The sequence below is a fragment of the Physeter macrocephalus genome, chromosome 9 (assembly GCF_002837175.3).
Source record: "Physeter macrocephalus isolate SW-GA chromosome 9, ASM283717v5, whole genome shotgun sequence".
Lineage (NCBI taxonomy): Eukaryota > Metazoa > Chordata > Mammalia > Artiodactyla > Physeteridae > Physeter > Physeter macrocephalus.
The window spans coordinates 101,572,876-101,591,618 of NC_041222.1; the positions used below are offsets into that span (position 1 = coordinate 101,572,876).

The following is an 18,743-nucleotide window of genomic DNA, read 5'->3' on the forward strand; positions in this document are numbered from 1 at the left end:
TTGGGGGGGGATGGGGGAGGAGAGGGGAGGACCTGGGCTCACAGGAGGAACCCAGGCTCTCAAGCCTCTCCTCCACCCTTCTTTTGTGGGGTGGTCTTCAGCGCACTGAAGGGAACGCTTCTTGGGGAGCACCCTTTCTGCTTGGTGCCTCCCCCCGTCAGTCAGGCAGCCACAGGCAGAGGGGAGGCTCCGATCTGGGCTTGGCTGCGAGCCAGGAAGGCAAAGATCGCGGAGCCGGCGCGCTCGGGGCCAGGTGACACAATCGTGGGTGCCCGGCGCTGCTTGACAGCTTCATCCCCGCCCACTGGCAGGAGAGCGCGGCCGGGCGGCACGCGCGCGCGCAGGGTCCTTAAAAGCCGCGGCCGCGCGGAGACGCCGAGCTCGCCCACCGCGCGCAGGCGGAGACATGCACGTGAACGGCAAAGTGGCGCTGGTGACCGGCGCGGCCCAGGGCATCGGCCGAGCCTCCGCCGAGGCGCTGCTGCTCAAGGGCGCCAAGGTAAGCGAGGCAGGGCGCACGGCGCGAGCCTCGCCGGCCCACCCGAGACCCGCCCCCCAGCCGGGGCCCCGGGGGTTGGGGGCAGCGACCGAGGCTGAGCCCCCGGTGCCCGCCGTGCAGTCTCCAGAGCCGCCCAGGCTGGCGCGCTCGAGCGGACCTCGAACGCTCCGGGAGAGAGCCCGAACTGTGAACGGCCCCATCTCAGGTCCAAAAGAGGAGCGTCCTGGGGTCTCGTCATTGTTGGTCTATTTCAGGAGCCCTGCAGGATCTCGATTCCTCTCCTCTCGTCTGTAGGTAGCGCTTGTCGATTGGAATCATGAAGCAGGTTTAAAGTGTAAAGCTGCCCTGGATGAGCAGTTTGAACCTCAGAAGACTCTCTTCATCCAGTGCGATGTGGCCGACCAGGAACAACTAAGAGGTAAGGGCGGGGAATCCATCCATCCACGCGTTGCGTGCCTTGAGCAAGCAGCAACCTGAAGGCAACCCCCGGCCAGAGATCCAGCCTGGGGCGGGCGGCCGGCCATCTCCTGGAGAGCAGCTACCTCTGAGCTGCAAGAGATAGCTGGGACTGTTACGTTTCCTCTGACGTCCCAGTAGCCCTAAAAGCTAAGGGGGAAGAAAAGCCAAGCATGCTTGAGAAATCCTTTTATTTTAGTTATTTGGCCGCACACAATGTAAGCAAGATTCCTTGGTGTATTCCAAGACGGTGCTGCCACAGTAATTATTAAATGATTGAACTTGCAGATGGAACTGGGAAAGACAAAGTAGGCTAGGCGAGTATGGCAAACAACTTCTCCCAGAAAGCTGGAAGACGCAGAGTCCAATGACAATCAAATGTGGCAGTGTTTCTCTTTGGAACATACTAGAATGAAAGGTCAAGGGTTGTCATCACAGACATGCTGGATGCTTTTAACCACATGCTCTCTCTGGTGTTTCCCCTATGAAATGATACTTTAAAAACAATAATAGCTGTACTGTAGTCTTAGAATTGCAGAAGAAAAGTTTCTACCAGACTTTCCTCAATGCTTTCCTGTTTCCGTCTACTTACTTAAAATAGACCAATCTAGTTGTGAAATATCAGGGACCGAATTGGTGTAGACAATTAACAGATTTGGTCATATAGAACCCAATAGATCTATATGAAAAACATACATATTTTTCTGGGGAAAAATGGAAAAATAAAATATTTGTATTTCACAAAGTTTTTTTGAAAGACTAAGTAAATTATTAGGCACAACTTTAGTCAAGGGACCAAAAATATCTTCATAAAAGTCACTCTGGTACTTCTGTTCTTAACGTGGATGTGCGTGTTTTCGAAAATGTTGGGCTGTTCTGTGAGAGAGTGAAAATGGAGCTATATGTTAGAAGGAAACCAACTGCTGTTCAGGGAAATTGTTTTAAAGGAAATTATATAATTAAAATCTGAAAATGTTATAAAGACCTATAACATGGATTACAAGCATGAGTAGAAGAGACCTGTAAACACAGTGCTAGTTGCTGGAGGATAAAGTTTTGCTGGTTGCACAGGATAGTTTTCATCAGGGATAAAGTCATGTCAAATCCCAACAGCCCTGCTGATGGAATAGGGAACAGATTCCCTATAGATCATCTGAAAGCTATTTCTGTCTGAATTTATGTAGTTTCACATGTGACATTTAACCTTAATTGTTTTGCTTCCCAGTATTTAAAATTAGTACCTTGACTGTAAACACATTCCTTAAGGATAAGTGATTGTGAAGGAGGAAACCAGACACATAATGAGTGACCCGCAGAAGGCATGGTGGTCGTGAGAAATCCACATGTTGTCTGGACATCAGCGTTTATTTGCATTTTAGGAAAACATGGCATTGGCTCTTCCAGTGTCAGGATTTAATGCTGCCTACAACTTTTAAAACTGCTTAGACATGTGGACAAAGGGACTTCATTGAAATCATAAAAATACAGAGGTGAAAAAAGTTCTTGGAGATGACTTACAGACGAAAAATGCAACCTGAAGAGTTTAGGCAAATTACAAAGAGTACCACAGCATATAAATGTCAGCAAGAGTTATCAATAGGTTGTTAGTTGCTTGAGCCCAAAATTCAGTGGTGTGTTATAAAGAAGAATACACCGATGTATAATTTGGTGTGTTATACATCGGTAAGGGCAGAGTATAAGGAATAGAGTGGTCACTGAAAGAGGAAAGAAAAGTAAAGAAGCAACTAGACGTCCATATTTGACAGCCTAATTTCCTGTAAGGTGGATGTGGAGTTCCGAAGAGTAGAATATATTTAAGATGAAATGCAAAAATTAACAATAATAATATTCCTTAGATCTTTTCTACTGGAGGACCTTTTCTGGAATCAATTTGAGATCTTAAGAAGCATTTTAAAGATTCTTTGAAAAAGTGAACAGTTTTTACATATTTTGTTGTTTTCCATTCCAGTACAGTAAAAGGTACTGTAAAGGGTACATATTAGAAAGACTTGGCAATATTTTTGGCAGTTAACTTGCATAGTAATTTATCCATTTGGCAAATTAGTCCATTCTGTCTTCAATATGTCCGGTGGTGGTTAATAATTCTTTAATTTTATTTCAATCAATATAAAGTTTATGCGGATCTATTTTTTTCAAGGAACTCATACGTTGGACCCAAGACCCGAGAACACATTTCTATCATTTGGAAGAATAACCACAATTGTTATCTATAGTTTCAAGTAATAGAACTAGAACCGGTGGTAAAAGGCCCCGGGAAACAACAGAACTATGTAAAAGGCTACTTTGAGAAATAATGTTTCTCAATACCAAGGGGTAAAGCCTAATTTTAACTGGTCAAGGAGGTTTTGCAAGGACTGGAAATGTGGTTGGACAACGTAATGAGGGACCTTCCAACCTCAGAATCTATGCACACTTGACCTTCGTTGAACACAGTTGTTATACAAACTTGCAATACAAGGCTGTCAAAATAGAAAAAGAAAAGGCAGACATCCAAGTTACAATAATCAAATACAATCAACTGAATGAAAAATAGACTTACTGGGATATCCAAATGCACTGAAATGATCATAATGGGTCTGGATACATAACTGTTTAACAGGACACTTTATGAAGAGAATCTGGCTTATTTTTAAAGGGATGCTTGTCCTAGTCTAAGCCACAGAGCGTCAGTAACTTCTTAGGGACAGAGGTGCTGGCTGCCCAGACCGACTTCTAAGAGCTCTTAGCATGGGATGCTCAGTTCTCTAAAATTTACACCACTGCGTTACTGCTTACAGGGCTTTGATGTGCATACAGATCACCTGCGGATCTTATTAAGGTTAAGATTCCGATTCCATAGGTCTGTGGTGGCCGCAGGTTCTGCATTTCTAGCAGCTTCCCAGGTAATACTGATTGATGCTGCTGGCTCACAGAGCACACTTGAGAAGCGAGGCAGGAAGTCACCGTCCAAGAGTATAACTTTCACGAGAAGGGTGGATGAACTAAAACCTCATTTCAGGGCATAGACTGTGATAAATGTGTCTGTGCAAAACAGGAACGTATCTATGATGTCTTTTTTTCTTTCTTTTTTTTTTAATTAGATACTTTTAGGAAAGTTGTAGACCACTTTGGAAAACTGGACATTTTGGTGAATAATGCCGGAGTGAATAATGAGAAAAACTGGGAAAAAACTCTGCAGATTAATTTGGTAAGCTGTCTTAGCCGTGTTCATGGTCTACAATTATTTAATAAAATGTTTTAAAAGGAAAAAAGGGTTTTTTTTCATGGAAACAATACAATGACCTACAATGTAGAAAAAGGGAAGTTATAAAAAGCTGGGGAAAAAAGCATTTCCTTTTACAAATAGGAAGACATCTGAGGTTTTCAATTATGAAAATAAACCTGTCTTAAAATATGAAAAGGAAATATGAGAAAAAAAACATCGTTTACTGTATAACTTAGGAGTTGGCAAACTATGGCCCTCAGGCCAAATGAGCCTGCCACCTGTTTTTGTGACCTGCAAGCTAAAAATGGGCTTTACATGTTTTAACAGTTGAAAAAAGAAGAAAAAGAAGGAAAAAAAGAAAAATATGAATATACAAAATTCAAATTTCAGTGTCTATAAGGTTTCATTGGAACACAGCCAAGGTCATTTATTTACATGTTGTCTGTGGCTACTTTCATGCTACCACGGTAGAATCGAATAATGTGACAGAGGCCCTAATGCCTGAAATGTTTACCATCTGACTCTTTATAGAAAAAAAAATTTCCAACCCCTGGCTTAACTTACGTACTTAAAAAATAAATCTTTATTCCAGGACTATAACCGAAAACAAGGCTAAAGTGACCGTTGGACTCTGTAATTGTTAAGATTTTTGTCCTGAATGCCGGTGTGTGTGTGTGTGTGCATGCGTGTGTGTAATTCCCACAACGTCTGATGATTATTTAGCTCTTCCTTGAATTGTAAACATGTAGAATAAGGAAATAAAATTTGTTTTATTCGTTATATCATAAGCTTGCTGATTATCTTATTTTATAAGCAGACTTGACGTAAGATATTGGGGTCTAGTAACAAACTTTAGCTAAAGCCAAATGTCAGAGCTGGGCGGGGCACGGGGTCACCCTGTTTTCGGTAAGGTCTTTCTTACTAGTCTTGCAAAGCAGGCACATGTAAAGTACAGAGGGGCAGCTGTGTGTGTATAAATGCACAGGGAGTGGTCCCTACTTCACCACATCCAACTCCTTAAAAACAGGAACCATGTGATGTTTTTCTTTGTTCTTCTCTCAGTAATCAACACAATATCTTGAAGATAGTGCTTAGTCAATAAATGTTTGACTTGAATTGACATTCTCATGAGTAATGACTTAACTGTAATAACTTGATAGGAGTAATGAGAATTACCCTAACTCACAAGAAAGCTGAATCTGTGAGTACCACTTTGATAAGGTACAAGCTTGACAGATGCCTAAAATCCTTTGACCCAGAACAAAAGGTACTATTTTAAAGTACAAACGCTCTCCTTCCAGTTCTTTCTAAAATTTGTCTCAAGTGTTCCTGGATATCATTATAGTTCAAAATAACTTTAAAACCTATTTGTCAAGTGTCCCTCAAAATCTTTCTGGTGAGTGTGTGTGTGTGTGAGTGTGTGTGTGTGTGTGTGTGTGTGTGTGTGTGTGTATGTTTAGAGACATGACAACTGCTGTTCCTGAGTTGAGATAATTCTGATTTTCTTCTACTTTAGGCTAATAATGTAGTGAAATAAAATGAAACATTTTCATACTGTGAACCATACTTACATCTCTTGGCTAAATCTTACTTTATCATGATATATCCATGTCTAAGATACCATTGAATTTGCTTAGTTAATATGTAATTTAATTTTATATTTGTGTCTCTCTGTTATAAATGATAAGAGCTTATAATTTTCTTTTCTTAAAATATTTCTATTTGGTTTGGCTGTCAGCTATTCCTTTGCTTACTTCTATCTCCTTGATCTGTCCATTTCTGAATAGCATGTAGTCATATCTCAAATGACAAATGTCAACTTGCCTACCTCTTTCAGTCATTGTGTCGGTGTGACTTCTACCTAAATGGCTGGTGATTACAATTTACTGATCTTTGATTTTTTAAAGTTGTAGCCCCATTTGCAACCTGTGATTTTTGATTTGTTTTATATTTCCAGAAATAATATTGGTACCCTATGTTTTCTTTTGATTCACATTTACCTAGGCATATCTTTTTCTATTTCTTTATTTTGAAAATGAAAGTAACCTTTTATGTGAATTTTGTTTCTTGCTAACAGTATAATGTGAGATCTTAGTCTTCAAATCACATCTAGAAACAAATCCTTTTTATATTTGTGAATTTAAGCCACTCATATTTATTTTTACTCTTCTATTAGGACTTATTCCTTCCACTTTAGTTCATACTTTATGTTCACTAAATTTTCTTTCTGTTTATGTTCTTTTTCCATTCTTGTCTTAAATTCCATTGGATCACTTTAATTTTCTTCAGCTGGTAAGAAAACCGTACATTTTATATGCAATCTTTGGTGGTTATCCCTGATTTATTATGAACCATACTTCGTTACATCCTTTGGTTGCCAGATTTAAAATAATTTTTTTTTTGGAATATGCAACCAATTGGAAACTGCAGGAATTTTTAAAAACATGTTTTTATAAACTTATGCCCCTCTCCAAAACCACATAAAGTGACAAGACTTTTTTTTGAATCAAGCTATGCTAATGAAAAAGCACAAATCACACAGCAGCTCTCTTCCTAGAACATCACTACTAATTTTAGTTTCATCAGTAAAACTACAGATATTTTATAGATAGAGGTCCCTAGGGTATAAAGTTCCTATATTCAGTGCATTCATAATGGGCACCTACTGTGCCTTTCTTCTGAGAAATCAGCTGTCAGAAAACATGTGCAATGATTAGAGTTAATATAAAGAAACATGAAAACAGTGAAGAGATTGTCAGAGGTAATAGGATTCGAATTATCTATCTTCATGCAGCAGAGAGGGCATGTTTGCTTTAATATAATAAATATACAGGTGAATAAACACCTGCTCCAATCTGGAAAGTTCCTGCATTATCTGCAAATAGAAAATTCTGCAAGACGGGAATTTTATTTGCCCTGTTTGGTTACAACTCACTCTCCTGGAGCTGGCCTTTATTTTTCTTTGAACTCTGCTGACAAAGGCCACTCCTTAGCTTAACTCCAGGGACTGATGACATTTATTTAATATTACATAAAAAGAACAAGCTATAACCTTTGTTACCCATATATAACTTAAAAACAAGTTACTTCCCCTCATACTTACAACACCCATTGCAAAAGTAGATTAGAGTCTGACCAATCATTATCCTTATAACTTGATTATCTCTCTTAGTATAATGCAAATATTTGTGTGTGGTTTGTACAATAATTTTTTTCAACTCTGCTCTGGATGTAATTTACCTCCTTGTACAATTCCCTGTGTGCTCTCTTGCATATTTTTCCACGTTCTTGTCCATGTCAGAGAGTAACAGCTTAAAGGACCTCACCATGTATCTTTCCCTCTTCTGAAATTTTATACAACATAATTTATACCATCCTTATAAGGCATGCCAATTTTTAAATTTTATTAGAATTATTTCTATACATGTATAACTTATGCTAGTCTACTCTAAGTTCTTTGAAGGCAGAAAATTTTTGTTTTGCATACATAGATGTTCAATTAAAGTGTATTAGAAAAATTAACTGCTATGATATTTTGCATACATGGATATTCATTTTTGTGTTTCAGCACAATGTTTGGATGGTTTCTTAACACATCAGTGTTGCAAACAGTGTACAACAAACAGTATATATGTCCTTCCACTTTTACTCCTTAGCAAATTTGCCCTTTCTTTATTCTTCAGCTCTCACTGCTCTTCCCACACAGGAGATCCAGTAAACCTCTTCCCAGTCTTTTGTTTCCACTAGGCTCCTCTGTGCTTCCTCACTCTGAAACCAGCCACAGCTGCCTTATTTATAGCTGCTCAGGCACACAGGGAATGTTCAGGAAAGAATGAGTCTTTGTATAACTCTCAAAGGTTGGTCTGGCCATCGGGCAGAGGTAGACTTAACTCTGAATATTGATAAGGCCATTTGGTAATGTATTTATTTTATAAGGCCATTTGGTAATGTATTTATTTTACTTTTTGAAGCTTTAATAAACCTAAATAATTCATTCCCACTCAGATGGGACTTACAATCTAATTTGGACATATGACTAACTTATATTGACTCCTTTAGTATATTCAAATAAAAATTAAACAAAATAGATGGCCATTGTTGGGGATTTTAAAAAAGATTTGTTTCAGACCTGAATTTAAAATTCATGAACTTTTATTTCATGTCTCTGATCTTGAATTTCCCAGTTTGTGAAAGGATGAAGGTAATCCTCTTACCTGTAAGGTTGGTTAAGCATCAATAAACCATAAATTGTATGAAGCATCCAGCACGGTGCTACTACATAGCAGTCACTCAATAAATTGCATTTCTCGTCCAGAGACTAAAAACCTACATTTTCTTCATTCGCACTATCTCATTTCTAAACGAGGTGGGTCCCTCTGCTTTATATTGCCTCTAGTGAAGAGTTGAGGAAATGGCTAGAAACAGTGTTGTCAAGTGTACTCCTTTTTCTTGGCTCCAAGGGTGTTGATTACACCTTAAATTAGTAACTACTTTCTGTTATTGCTATTCTGCCATATCTAAAGATCCCATTGAAATGTTACAGTTAGGGAAAGCTTGCTAAATTTTATAAGTAGCTTCTGCAAGGGGGAAGACAATCATATCTACCCCCTAAATAAGCAGAAATTTTAAAAGATTGAACATGGAAGAATAAAAGATGAGAAAAGGTTTCAGGAAAAAAATGATCATCTATATTAGTATCCCTTGAGAACTGGCTGGAGAAAAAACAAGAAACCTGAAAGGCAGAGTATCATGATTTAGATGACAGAATCTTTTAAAAAATTGCTTTAATTACAGTGTAGCACAAGAACCATAAATAAACTAAAAGCAACTGCAGACTGGAGGGAAATTAAATAAAGGAAATGACAGATTAGGAAAATTCCGTAGTGAATACATACACACACACACACACACACACACACACACACACACACACAAATGTTATAGGAGCATATATACATATGTGTGTATAACAGGAAGACATTATGCCTAATAAGAGGAGTTAAACAAGTTCATTTATCCATTTACCTGTATTACTAGAGAATTATTTCCAGGATAGGGGAATTTATGAGAGTGGTTTTAAGTTATAGAATGCTTTAACTTGTTAAAAAAAAAAGTATGTTAACATTTGGAATACTATACAATTTCAGTATTACATATAAAAATTGTCTCTTCATGGGCTTTCCTGGTGGCGCGGTGGTTGCGCGTCCGCCTGCCGATGCAGGGGAGCCGGGTTCGCGCCCCGGTCTGGGGGGGGTCCCGCGTGCCGCGGAGCGGCTGGGCCCGTGGGCCGTGGCCGCTGGGCCTGCGCGTCCGGGGCCTGTGCTCCTCGGCGGGAGAGGTCGCGGCAGGGGGAGGCCCGCGTACCGCAAAAAAAAAAAAAAAAAAAAAATTGTCTCTTCGTAACTAAAATTGTTGAGTAAGCATGTGTTAATTATATCACTTTGTCAATAACTGAATTTTCATTTATCCTCACTAAGTAAAAGTAGACATTGGATTTTCCTCTTTTTTTGTTTGAGAGTCAAATACAAAAATTTAACTACCTTTACAAAATGGACTAAAATAATACTATAGATTCCAGCTTTTTTTGTATTTGTAGCGAGAACATATCTGTAATTTTTGTTTTCTTTTTTTCCCAGGATGCTTGATATTACAATGGCCCAATCTATACAATGTATAAACGTTGCCAAAAGGCCACAAATATATTTAGGAAACATTTTTATTCTATGTTTTTCTAACAATTCCATTAATATATGATCTGGGATATGGAAGAGGTTGTCAAAGTAAAGGAAAAGAGGTGAAAATTTCTTGTATGTACAGCTAAAACCTTAGGCTTTGTTTTGCAGGTTTATCCTAAAAAGTCTTTCATTTGAAAAGTTACTCAGTCCTTAACCTGATAATGGATGGCAAGATAATCCTTTGCCTTCTCCATCAAAAACCAGGAAATAAGTCTGGCTTTTAAAAAAAAATTAAAAACATTCCCAAATTTTCTATTTGGCTGCATCTTGTAGATGTTGAAAACACAAAAGCAGGTGTCAGCAAAGCTGTAAATACCTGAGAATATAAGCATAGCGCCAATACACGTAAACAGAAATTCTGTTCAGACATGCTGGAGACTTGGGCAGAAACACACAGAATCTAACTACTTCAGTAATTTCAGCCATCTACATTCTTTTCCTTCTTATATAAACCATTAATGTTTTGTTTTTCCTTTTTAAAGGGAATCATGTGCAGGTTTCACTCATTCTCCCTAAGCCTACTTAATATCAAACTGCTGCATGGCTTAAGTGAATAGAATCTTCAGCTTACTTTTTTTGTGCTAGAACTACTGTTAGGTAGAGAGGCAACTCTGGATCCTTGTCAAAAAAACTCCAAAAGCACTTTTTAAAATAAAAAGAAGGCAACCACCAATATATACCCTCAGGTTCAGACTCGTTATCTCATTATCTGTTGTATTATTTTCTTTGCAGTGTTGTAAAGAATGAGAGACGTAGGAATTAAGATGTCGAAAGCAAATTTTCACCTTTCAAAAGTCTGAGTTGGAAGGGAGAGGAGTTCTTAAATCTAAAAGGGAATGTAAGGTTTCAAATATGTTTCATGTCACAAGTTGATTTTGATACTGGTTAATTCTTAAATGTTAGAATAAAACCGAAAAGGTGCCTATACCTGGGTGTGAGTAGCAAAGCAGAGTAAGCTTTCAAAGGGACAGCTGAAGGAGTGATGAACAAAATTAAGTGATTTCATTACTCAAGACCGTATGTCCAAGGAACAGAAATCCCTTGCTCAAACTGGGTACAACAGCTATGTGATCTCATACGACACAGAGTTCAGGATTGCTTGACGCCGCAGCTCCCAGATCCCATCCCCATCTGCCAGCCATCATGGTGGTTTCCTCTTAAAGATGCTATCAATATAACTTCATTCCAGCCATTGCCCCCATACAAAGCAATGAAAAAGGAGTAGCGCAATCATTTCTTCCTGGTTTTCTTAAGAGCAATGAAAATTTTCTCCGCGGAGTCCTCTTCCATTGCCCTCCCCAACCCAGACCCCACCTCCAACGCATTGCTTCTCGGGTCTCACCAGAAATGGTCACAGTTGGCTCCTAAACCAGTCACGGGCAAAGGGGAATGGGATTTCTGTGATTGAAATAGATTAATCACCGTCTGTACTAAAACAGGGGAGATCACCTTCCTCTGTATTACATGCAGAAGAAGTAGATACAAATGCAAAACAGACGAAGGAAATGAAAACTGTGTAGGAAATCGAGGGTATCCACTATTACATATTCCAAGATCCAAGAGAATGAAACAGAGCAGATAGATGTGGAACAGTTGGACAAGAGAACCATGTGCTAAGAAGGGTGAATACATTTTGTATCCAGTATTTAGAAAAGAAAAAGAATATATAGAATTCTTGAATATGCTGAGGATTAGTGAAAGTAACAAGACACTTGGAAAATAACCTTTATCATAAAATCTCAGATCAGGCAACTAAGTGAAGTTTTGCAGAGATGTGATGAGCTCTACAAGTTTAGGCAAATAAAAGAATCCAGTCAATGCGTCTAAAAAAACACAGCCACTTCAAAACCTTTCATTGATAACGTGCAGGAATCTCCCTCGGTGTCTGGGATAGCAATAAAAACTTTGGTGTGTGACCATATGATAAAGTATAATAGCTCTGTTGCTTTTCCCATTTCTGCCCCTGGACTAGGTTTCTGTCATCAGTGGAACCTACCTGGGTTTGGATTACATGAGCAAGCAGAATGGAGGTGAAGGTGGCATCATTATTAATATGTCCTCTTTAGCAGGTAAGGACAATTATCATGTTAATAATGATTTCTTACTGGTAATTGGGACCACAAAAGTAACTCTTCAAAGTGTATTTATTATCAACTCAGGTTTGAAATTGGAACTTGGTTTACTTTTTTTTTTTACTGGTTCTATGGAATTTTATGTTGTATAATATCAGAAGTTCAAACTCTAAGTTTATTCCTATTATCTTAAATTGTGACTTTTAAAAGGTATCCTTCTGCAGTATTATTTTTTAAAAAATGTATAGATATTTTCCCAGAGTTGCTATTTGTCAAAGGTTATTGTGAGATTCCTAAGCAGTAAAACATGTAAAAGCACCTTTGATAGACTAAAAAGGACTAAAACATAGTTAAGGTATCTCTACTCCTGTGTGATTTTAGTAAGCATGTCTAATTTTAAAATATGGCATATATAGTTAGTTGGGATATACTGTAGGGGAAGCCAGACTTGATCTCTACTTTCTCAGCCTCTCTGGCCCAGCCTGAGAATGAAATTGACATAACACAGATCAACAGGAGCAAAGCATACAGGTTTTCACATGTCCATGAGAGCCCCCCTAGGAAAATGAAGACCCAAAGAAATGGCAAGGCCTCGGTGTTTATAAACTAGGTTGAACAAAGCAAGGCAATTGTGGGAAAGTAACTAAAATATATGGGGAGACTAAAGAAAGATAAAGTTATTTTAACAACGTCTGTACAGATGTCTCTTGGCCTTGACTCCAATCTCCACCGATAAGGTTTCTTTTCTCCTGGTACCAGGACAGAATGTTTTACATGGGATTCTGTGTCCTGCTTTCAGGAAGAAAAGGGAGATTAAAGTGCTCCCTTGCACCTGCTGTTTTACAAGTGCCTTTATCTCAAATTCACCCTTATGCCCATATTTTGGGGTGGCATATTCCACTTCGCTTCAGTGCTAAACTGCAATAATAAATAGACCCAAAGGTGTAATGGCTTAAACATAGCGTAAGCTTATTCCTCACTCATGTATCAGCGCAGGGCAAGATCCTTGCCTCAGGGAACCTCTTCTGTACGCAGTCTTTTGGGAAACCAGGCTGGCGGAAGCTCTTCAGCGTGGAGCTTCCAGGGTTATGCTGGCCCTGGGGGACTCCTTTCTTTCCTACACAAAGAGCGAAAGAACCCTGAGAAGGTGTGGCTTCTCTTCTAAACCCCAGCCCTGCAGTGGCAAACCTCACCCTGCTCACCTTCCTACAGGCTTTGACCTCATGGCTCACCTCACGACAGGGAGTCTGGGAAATGTAGTCTAGCTGTGTGTCTAAGGCTGGATGTCAGAGGAGAGCTGATCATCCTTGCCACAAAGGGCCATCCAAACTGTGTTTTATTCGGGGCAGTGTGATTTACGATCAGCTGATGTCGTCTTACTCAGTATTACCTACAAACCGTTGGCAGGAACTTTTGGAGCAGAAAGACTTTACTTTGAAAATTCTAGGAAAAAAATCATTAATGGGTCTTGAACAGTTAAAGTGAAATCATGAAATTTTAGCACCCTGACCAAATATTGACAGCAAGTCTAAAGTATTTGTGTCCAAAAAACAGTGAGACTTTCTTCAGTCATTTGGTTGGTTTCAGTTGCTGTGGTAATTGCAGAATCGGTGTTCCTCGCTGCCCCACCCCCCACCCCCGACTCCATCCTGTCCTCCACCTCCCAACTGCAGTAGCACTGGGGGAGTCAGGTTTGGAGGTACCTGTGACCACACTAGTGTCTGAGGCTCAGCGTTTCTCTCATTCCTCCGGGAATCATTGTCAGATGGTCTTTACACCACTGTGAACTTAGCACGAGTGAAAACTTAGACATCTCCCTCTTCAGAAGTTCTCAAAAATAAACCCGCATCTCATTTTCTGAGTTGCTCCAAGACAAAAATGCCACCCCTAGAGTTATTATAGCCCTAGTTCTATAAATTGTTCAGGGTAATCTGGTTATTTTTCCTAACATGTAATCTACTTATAAATTGTAACATTTCAAGTCCAAGAGTACATTAAAAGGTGAAAGCATGGGCAATACTTAAAAGAGATATTCAGACCCAGAGAGGGCTGAAGTTTAGATTCTCAGAGGCTGGAACCCAAAAGGCAAATTGTCACGGCTAAATCTACACTATTTTGAAATGAAATCCTAAGAAAAATATATAAATGATTGGAGAATTAAGAAGAAATATTTAATAGTTTAATACAAATATAAATGTACAGAAGAACCTAGGGTGGTGATTAAGACATAATTCCATGAATTCTCTCTTAAAGTTAAGGGGGCTGGTGACACTTGGAGAACCATGAACACCATACCAGGAGACTCTTGACCTTGTATCATTGGAGGCACTGATTTCAATCTCAGGAAAGAGAGAAGGCCTCAGCGTTGAATCAATATAGGACTCTCTGGGAAAGCCTCTGTACCAGGAGAGGCTTACTTGCCCCAAAGAGCATGAACAGAGAAATGCAGGGTAGTACTGCCTTTTATCCAATAAAAATATTTAAATATATAGTAACAATTAACTTTCACTGAGCGCTCACCGTTTGCATGATACTCTTTTAAACACTGCGTATGTGTTCTCTCATTTAATACTCTCAACAGCACAGTGAAGTAGATTCTATAATCTTCATCTTGCAGATAAGGGAACCTAGCCTGGGGAGTTGAGGTTTCTTGCACAAGCTTACGTGCAGGGAAGCGGGGGAGCTGCAGTTCTCATGCTAGCAGCCTGATACGAGATCCCCTACTCTTCACCACTTGATTTTCTCTCTCTTCTATCTATGAGTCTGTCAGTCTGTCTCTCTTTCTGTGTCTATCTTAGCCTAATTATAAAGAAAGAGAAACTGAATTCCTGTCACTTGATTAAGCCAGTGCGATTTGCTAGTACCTTCAGGCCTCCTGGGCACTGCTTTAATCTCAGGACTATTTATTAAACCTTCAGGGAAAGCTTAAGCTTTTGCCCCATTTGACACACACAGAGTAAAGCCCTGGAATCATTTGGGGAGCTTACCAACATCCCAAGTCAAAACATGCCATAGAGAAGAGTAATGTAGGGATTACAATTAGATGTCCACTTGGCTTTCTTGGCTAAGAGCCTGCTTTGTCACAGTATCCATCCCGGGTGTGAATTTTCTTCTTACCTCTCTCAGAGCCAGTATTGGGAACCCTGTGTGGATCCTTCTCTAATCGTGCAGATAAAACAATGAATGGATATAAATTCAACGAGGAGACCACTTTGGCTTTGAATTACCTTTCTGACACTCTTACAGTCTAGTGAATAGCAGAACAGCCTAAAGTGGAGTGGCACTGACATATATACACTACCAAATATAAAATAGCTAGCTAGTGGGAAGCAGCCGCATAGCACAGAGAGATCAGCCCGGTGCTTTGTGACCCCCTAGAGGGGTGAGATAGGGAGGGGTGGGAGGGAGACGCAAGAGGGAGGGGATATGGGGATATATGTATATGCATAGCTGATTCACTTTGTTATACAGCAGAAACTAACACACCACTGTAAAGCAATTATACTCCAATGAAGTTATTTTTTTAAAAAAACAAACAAACAAAAAAAGCAAAGTGGTTCTCCCTCTGATTTTCCTCCCAACAGGCAGGGTAACTCTGTTGATCATGGTTCAGTAGTTCGTCTCCGTCCATTATACTTGATTGGGTACCTTCATAATGCCCGTCCTCCATACCTGTGGCATATACACCATTTCCTTGTTGCCTCTGGCCAATCCAGACAGCCCCTGCTACCCCTCCTCTGACCCTGGGCTTTGTCACTGAGGTGTCCTCATCTCAGAAAGAGTATTCAAATGTATTGTCTTGAATTTTATCCACTCACCAAGAGCTTCTGTTCTTCCCATAATGACATCAGTTTGATAAAAATACAGGATTTTGTAATAGTAGCAGAAGATAAATGTAGACGTCTCACATCCTCATACTCTCCTCAGAAATAATATCAACAATTTTGTTCCCTTGAAGTCGGAGCATGTCGGCAGAGGTCAGATGACCAAAAAAGTCTTTGAGGGGTTACTGGAGTCAAAGTAATTCTTTTTTTTTTTTTTTTTGACTCCTCAGCTTATATGAGGTATAATTGACAAATAAATGTGTAGGAAGAGTAGTTCTAATGCTTGCTTCCTCTGTGTTTTCCAAATATTCCTTCCTCACAGACTTTCCCTCTTTTCCCCCTATGGCTCACTCTGTTGAAGGAATGGTAGGTAATATTCAACCCAACCAGAGTCCATCCCACGATCTCTTGCACAGATCCAGTGGAATCCTTTAGTGTCATAGTAAAACCTCAAGTTGACACACTGGTTTCAGCAGACAAGTTAATGAGTAATGACCGCTGACGCAGACTGAGTATCAGATGCAATTAGTAAGTTTAACAAACAGAGGAGTAGTTACAGTGGAGAGCGATTCCTCGGTGTATTGAGGGAAGGGTGTGCTTGTCCCTGAAGTCCCGGAAGTTGTTCCAACCTCTGTTAACCACATAGATTCTTCTGTACGAGTTTTTGTCTATAAACATAATATATAAACCTGCACTCATTTTACCACATCCATCCTTAACTGTCAAACAAGAAAAAGTTGAACAAGAGAGAAGAGTGAAGTGTGGTTTAAAGCAGATAAACAGCTCTGCTCCCAGGAGACCTCGCATAGGAGTCAGTTATGCTTCTTCTATACTTAGTGGGAAAGGAAGAGTAGTCATCCAGGAAAAGGAGTCTGTCCACCAACCCTGCTCCCACCTGCTCAGCTACTGAGCTCTTGGTGTTTGCTATGCCTCAAAAATAAGTCACTCGGTAGCATTTGGTGAGTGACACCACGAAGGTCATATCTGCTCTGAATTGAAAACATTAGAGTCTCAAGAAAATACTTGAAAATCTTAGAATTTGTTTAGCATGTCTTCAACCCAGCCCAGCGACATACTCACTTGAGCTCTAAGTTGTATCCACAACTATGTAATTAGTTTGTGTTACAGCAGAAGTGCTAAAGTTACCGCTTTAAATAACAAACACATTCAAGTTAACCAAACATGTTAAACGTGGACAGAAGGGAAATGGGGCTATGAACGTAACTGGCAAAGTTTCTACCCCAAGACCTATACGTCAGCATTTCATTAACCTGGCAGCACCAGTTAGCGTGGCATAGGTGAAACAGAAGCACGATGAGAGGTACAAGGCTTTAGAACTCACGTGGCCTGAAGAGCAGCTGCACCTGGAATGTCACAGCAGGCCAGAAGTTTCAGGTAATCACGTGGTAAAAGCCTCTGCAACTATTTTTGCTTCAAAGAGGAGGGACTAACATATTTAGCAAGTGCCAAGTTCCAGGCACTGTGATAAACTATTGGCTCTGTGATATCACATTTAACTTTTACAAATCCCTACAATAGAAATCCGTTTAATTATCTCCAATTTATAGTGGAACAACTCCTCTCAAACAAGCTGCACAGGGCTTCCCTGGTGGCGCAGTGGTTGGGAGTCCGCCTGCCGATGGAGGGGACACGGGTTCGTGCCCCGGTCCGGGAGGATCCCACGTGCCGCGGAGCGGCTGGGCCCGTGAGCCATGGCCGTTGGGCCTGCGCGTCCGGAGCCTGTGCTCCGCAACGGGAGAGGCCACAGCAGTGAGAGGCCCGCGTACCGCAAAAAAAAAAGCAATTTTATGTTGCTCTATTTTAGTGTATTTCGTACAATGGCTGAATCTGTATTATTTGGATCTTAACTGGTCAGATGTCAACGGCTGTGAGTACGTGGGCCACCTCCCCCGCTTAGTACCAGCGGAAGTCTTCGTGGTGTCCGTTTTGCTGTCTTATGGCTTAAAATTATTAAGAAGACACACACTAAAAGGAATCAGTAGGAAAGGCTGAAGAGTTATAAATTGGCCTTTTGAGGAATGGATAAACGATTTAGGGTTTCCTAGCCATAAAGACTATTAAGAAAATGAATAGTCTTCTAGAATTCAACCTGAGAGACATTACCTACGGGCTTTGTTTAGAGGCAGATTCTGACTCAGTAAGTCTGGGGTGGATCCTGCCTTTCTGATGCTGTTCCTTGGCGCACACTTTGAGGAACCAGGCTCTACTTTGCACAGGGACATGCTTAGAGTGGCTGAGAAATCTCATCTTGGTTTCGTCTGATCACAGCGTAGGGGATATCTGAACTTTCAGGAAGGGGGATTGTGATGGGACCTTAGGGACAACTTTCTGAGAATTAACAATCCCTGGAAAGTGCTGCTGGGGTCACCTTCTCTGGAAAGATTTTGATCACAGAAGATGTAGTCGTTCTGTGGGCGTTTATGCCACTTTTTATGTCAGGTCATACTTTAAGACATAATCTGTTAACGGCAAGCATGCGACTGAGGGGCAAAAAAGCAGCATCAGATAAGGTGTTCTGTTGTGTGGAAAAGCATCTGATAAGGAAGTCCACCAGTTACTGTGGTCCACTTTCTGCACCAACATAGATAAATGGATTCTCACCAGTTCTCTTTTTTTTTCCTTATTAGAGAAGTGCTGGTTAAACACAGAAAGATGGGTAGACCGTTTCTTTTTTGATTATAAAGAAAATGTGAGGAATTTCGATCCCTGCTTTTTAGCACAGCTGCTGAACTCAAGTTTATCATGCAAAGATCAGTATCCTTAGATTCTCAATTTCCTTTCCTAAGTTGAATTTCTTTAGCACTTCTGTATAGTCTATCTTACACAGTTTCTATCCATTTAAAAGAAAATACATTTAAGGATTCAGTACAACTGCCGTCTGAGCAGATTTCAGTTTTTTGCACAAAAACT

General features: G+C 40.1%; 1 protein-coding gene across 1 annotated transcript in view; it reads left to right on the plus strand.

The window, feature by feature from the left end:
- Window positions 1-293: 293 nt before the first annotated feature.
- The window catches only part of HPGD (15-hydroxyprostaglandin dehydrogenase), a 28,258-nt gene continuing 9,808 nt past the window's right edge, over window positions 294-18,743 (plus strand). The window contains exons 1-4 of the mRNA XM_007113695.3: window positions 294-499; window positions 794-917; window positions 4,057-4,163; window positions 11,889-11,985. Of these exons, the coding sequence (XP_007113757.1) occupies window positions 407-499; window positions 794-917; window positions 4,057-4,163; window positions 11,889-11,985 (421 nt within the window). The 5' untranslated portion in view covers window positions 294-406. The remainder of the gene's footprint in view (window positions 500-793; window positions 918-4,056; window positions 4,164-11,888; window positions 11,986-18,743) is intronic.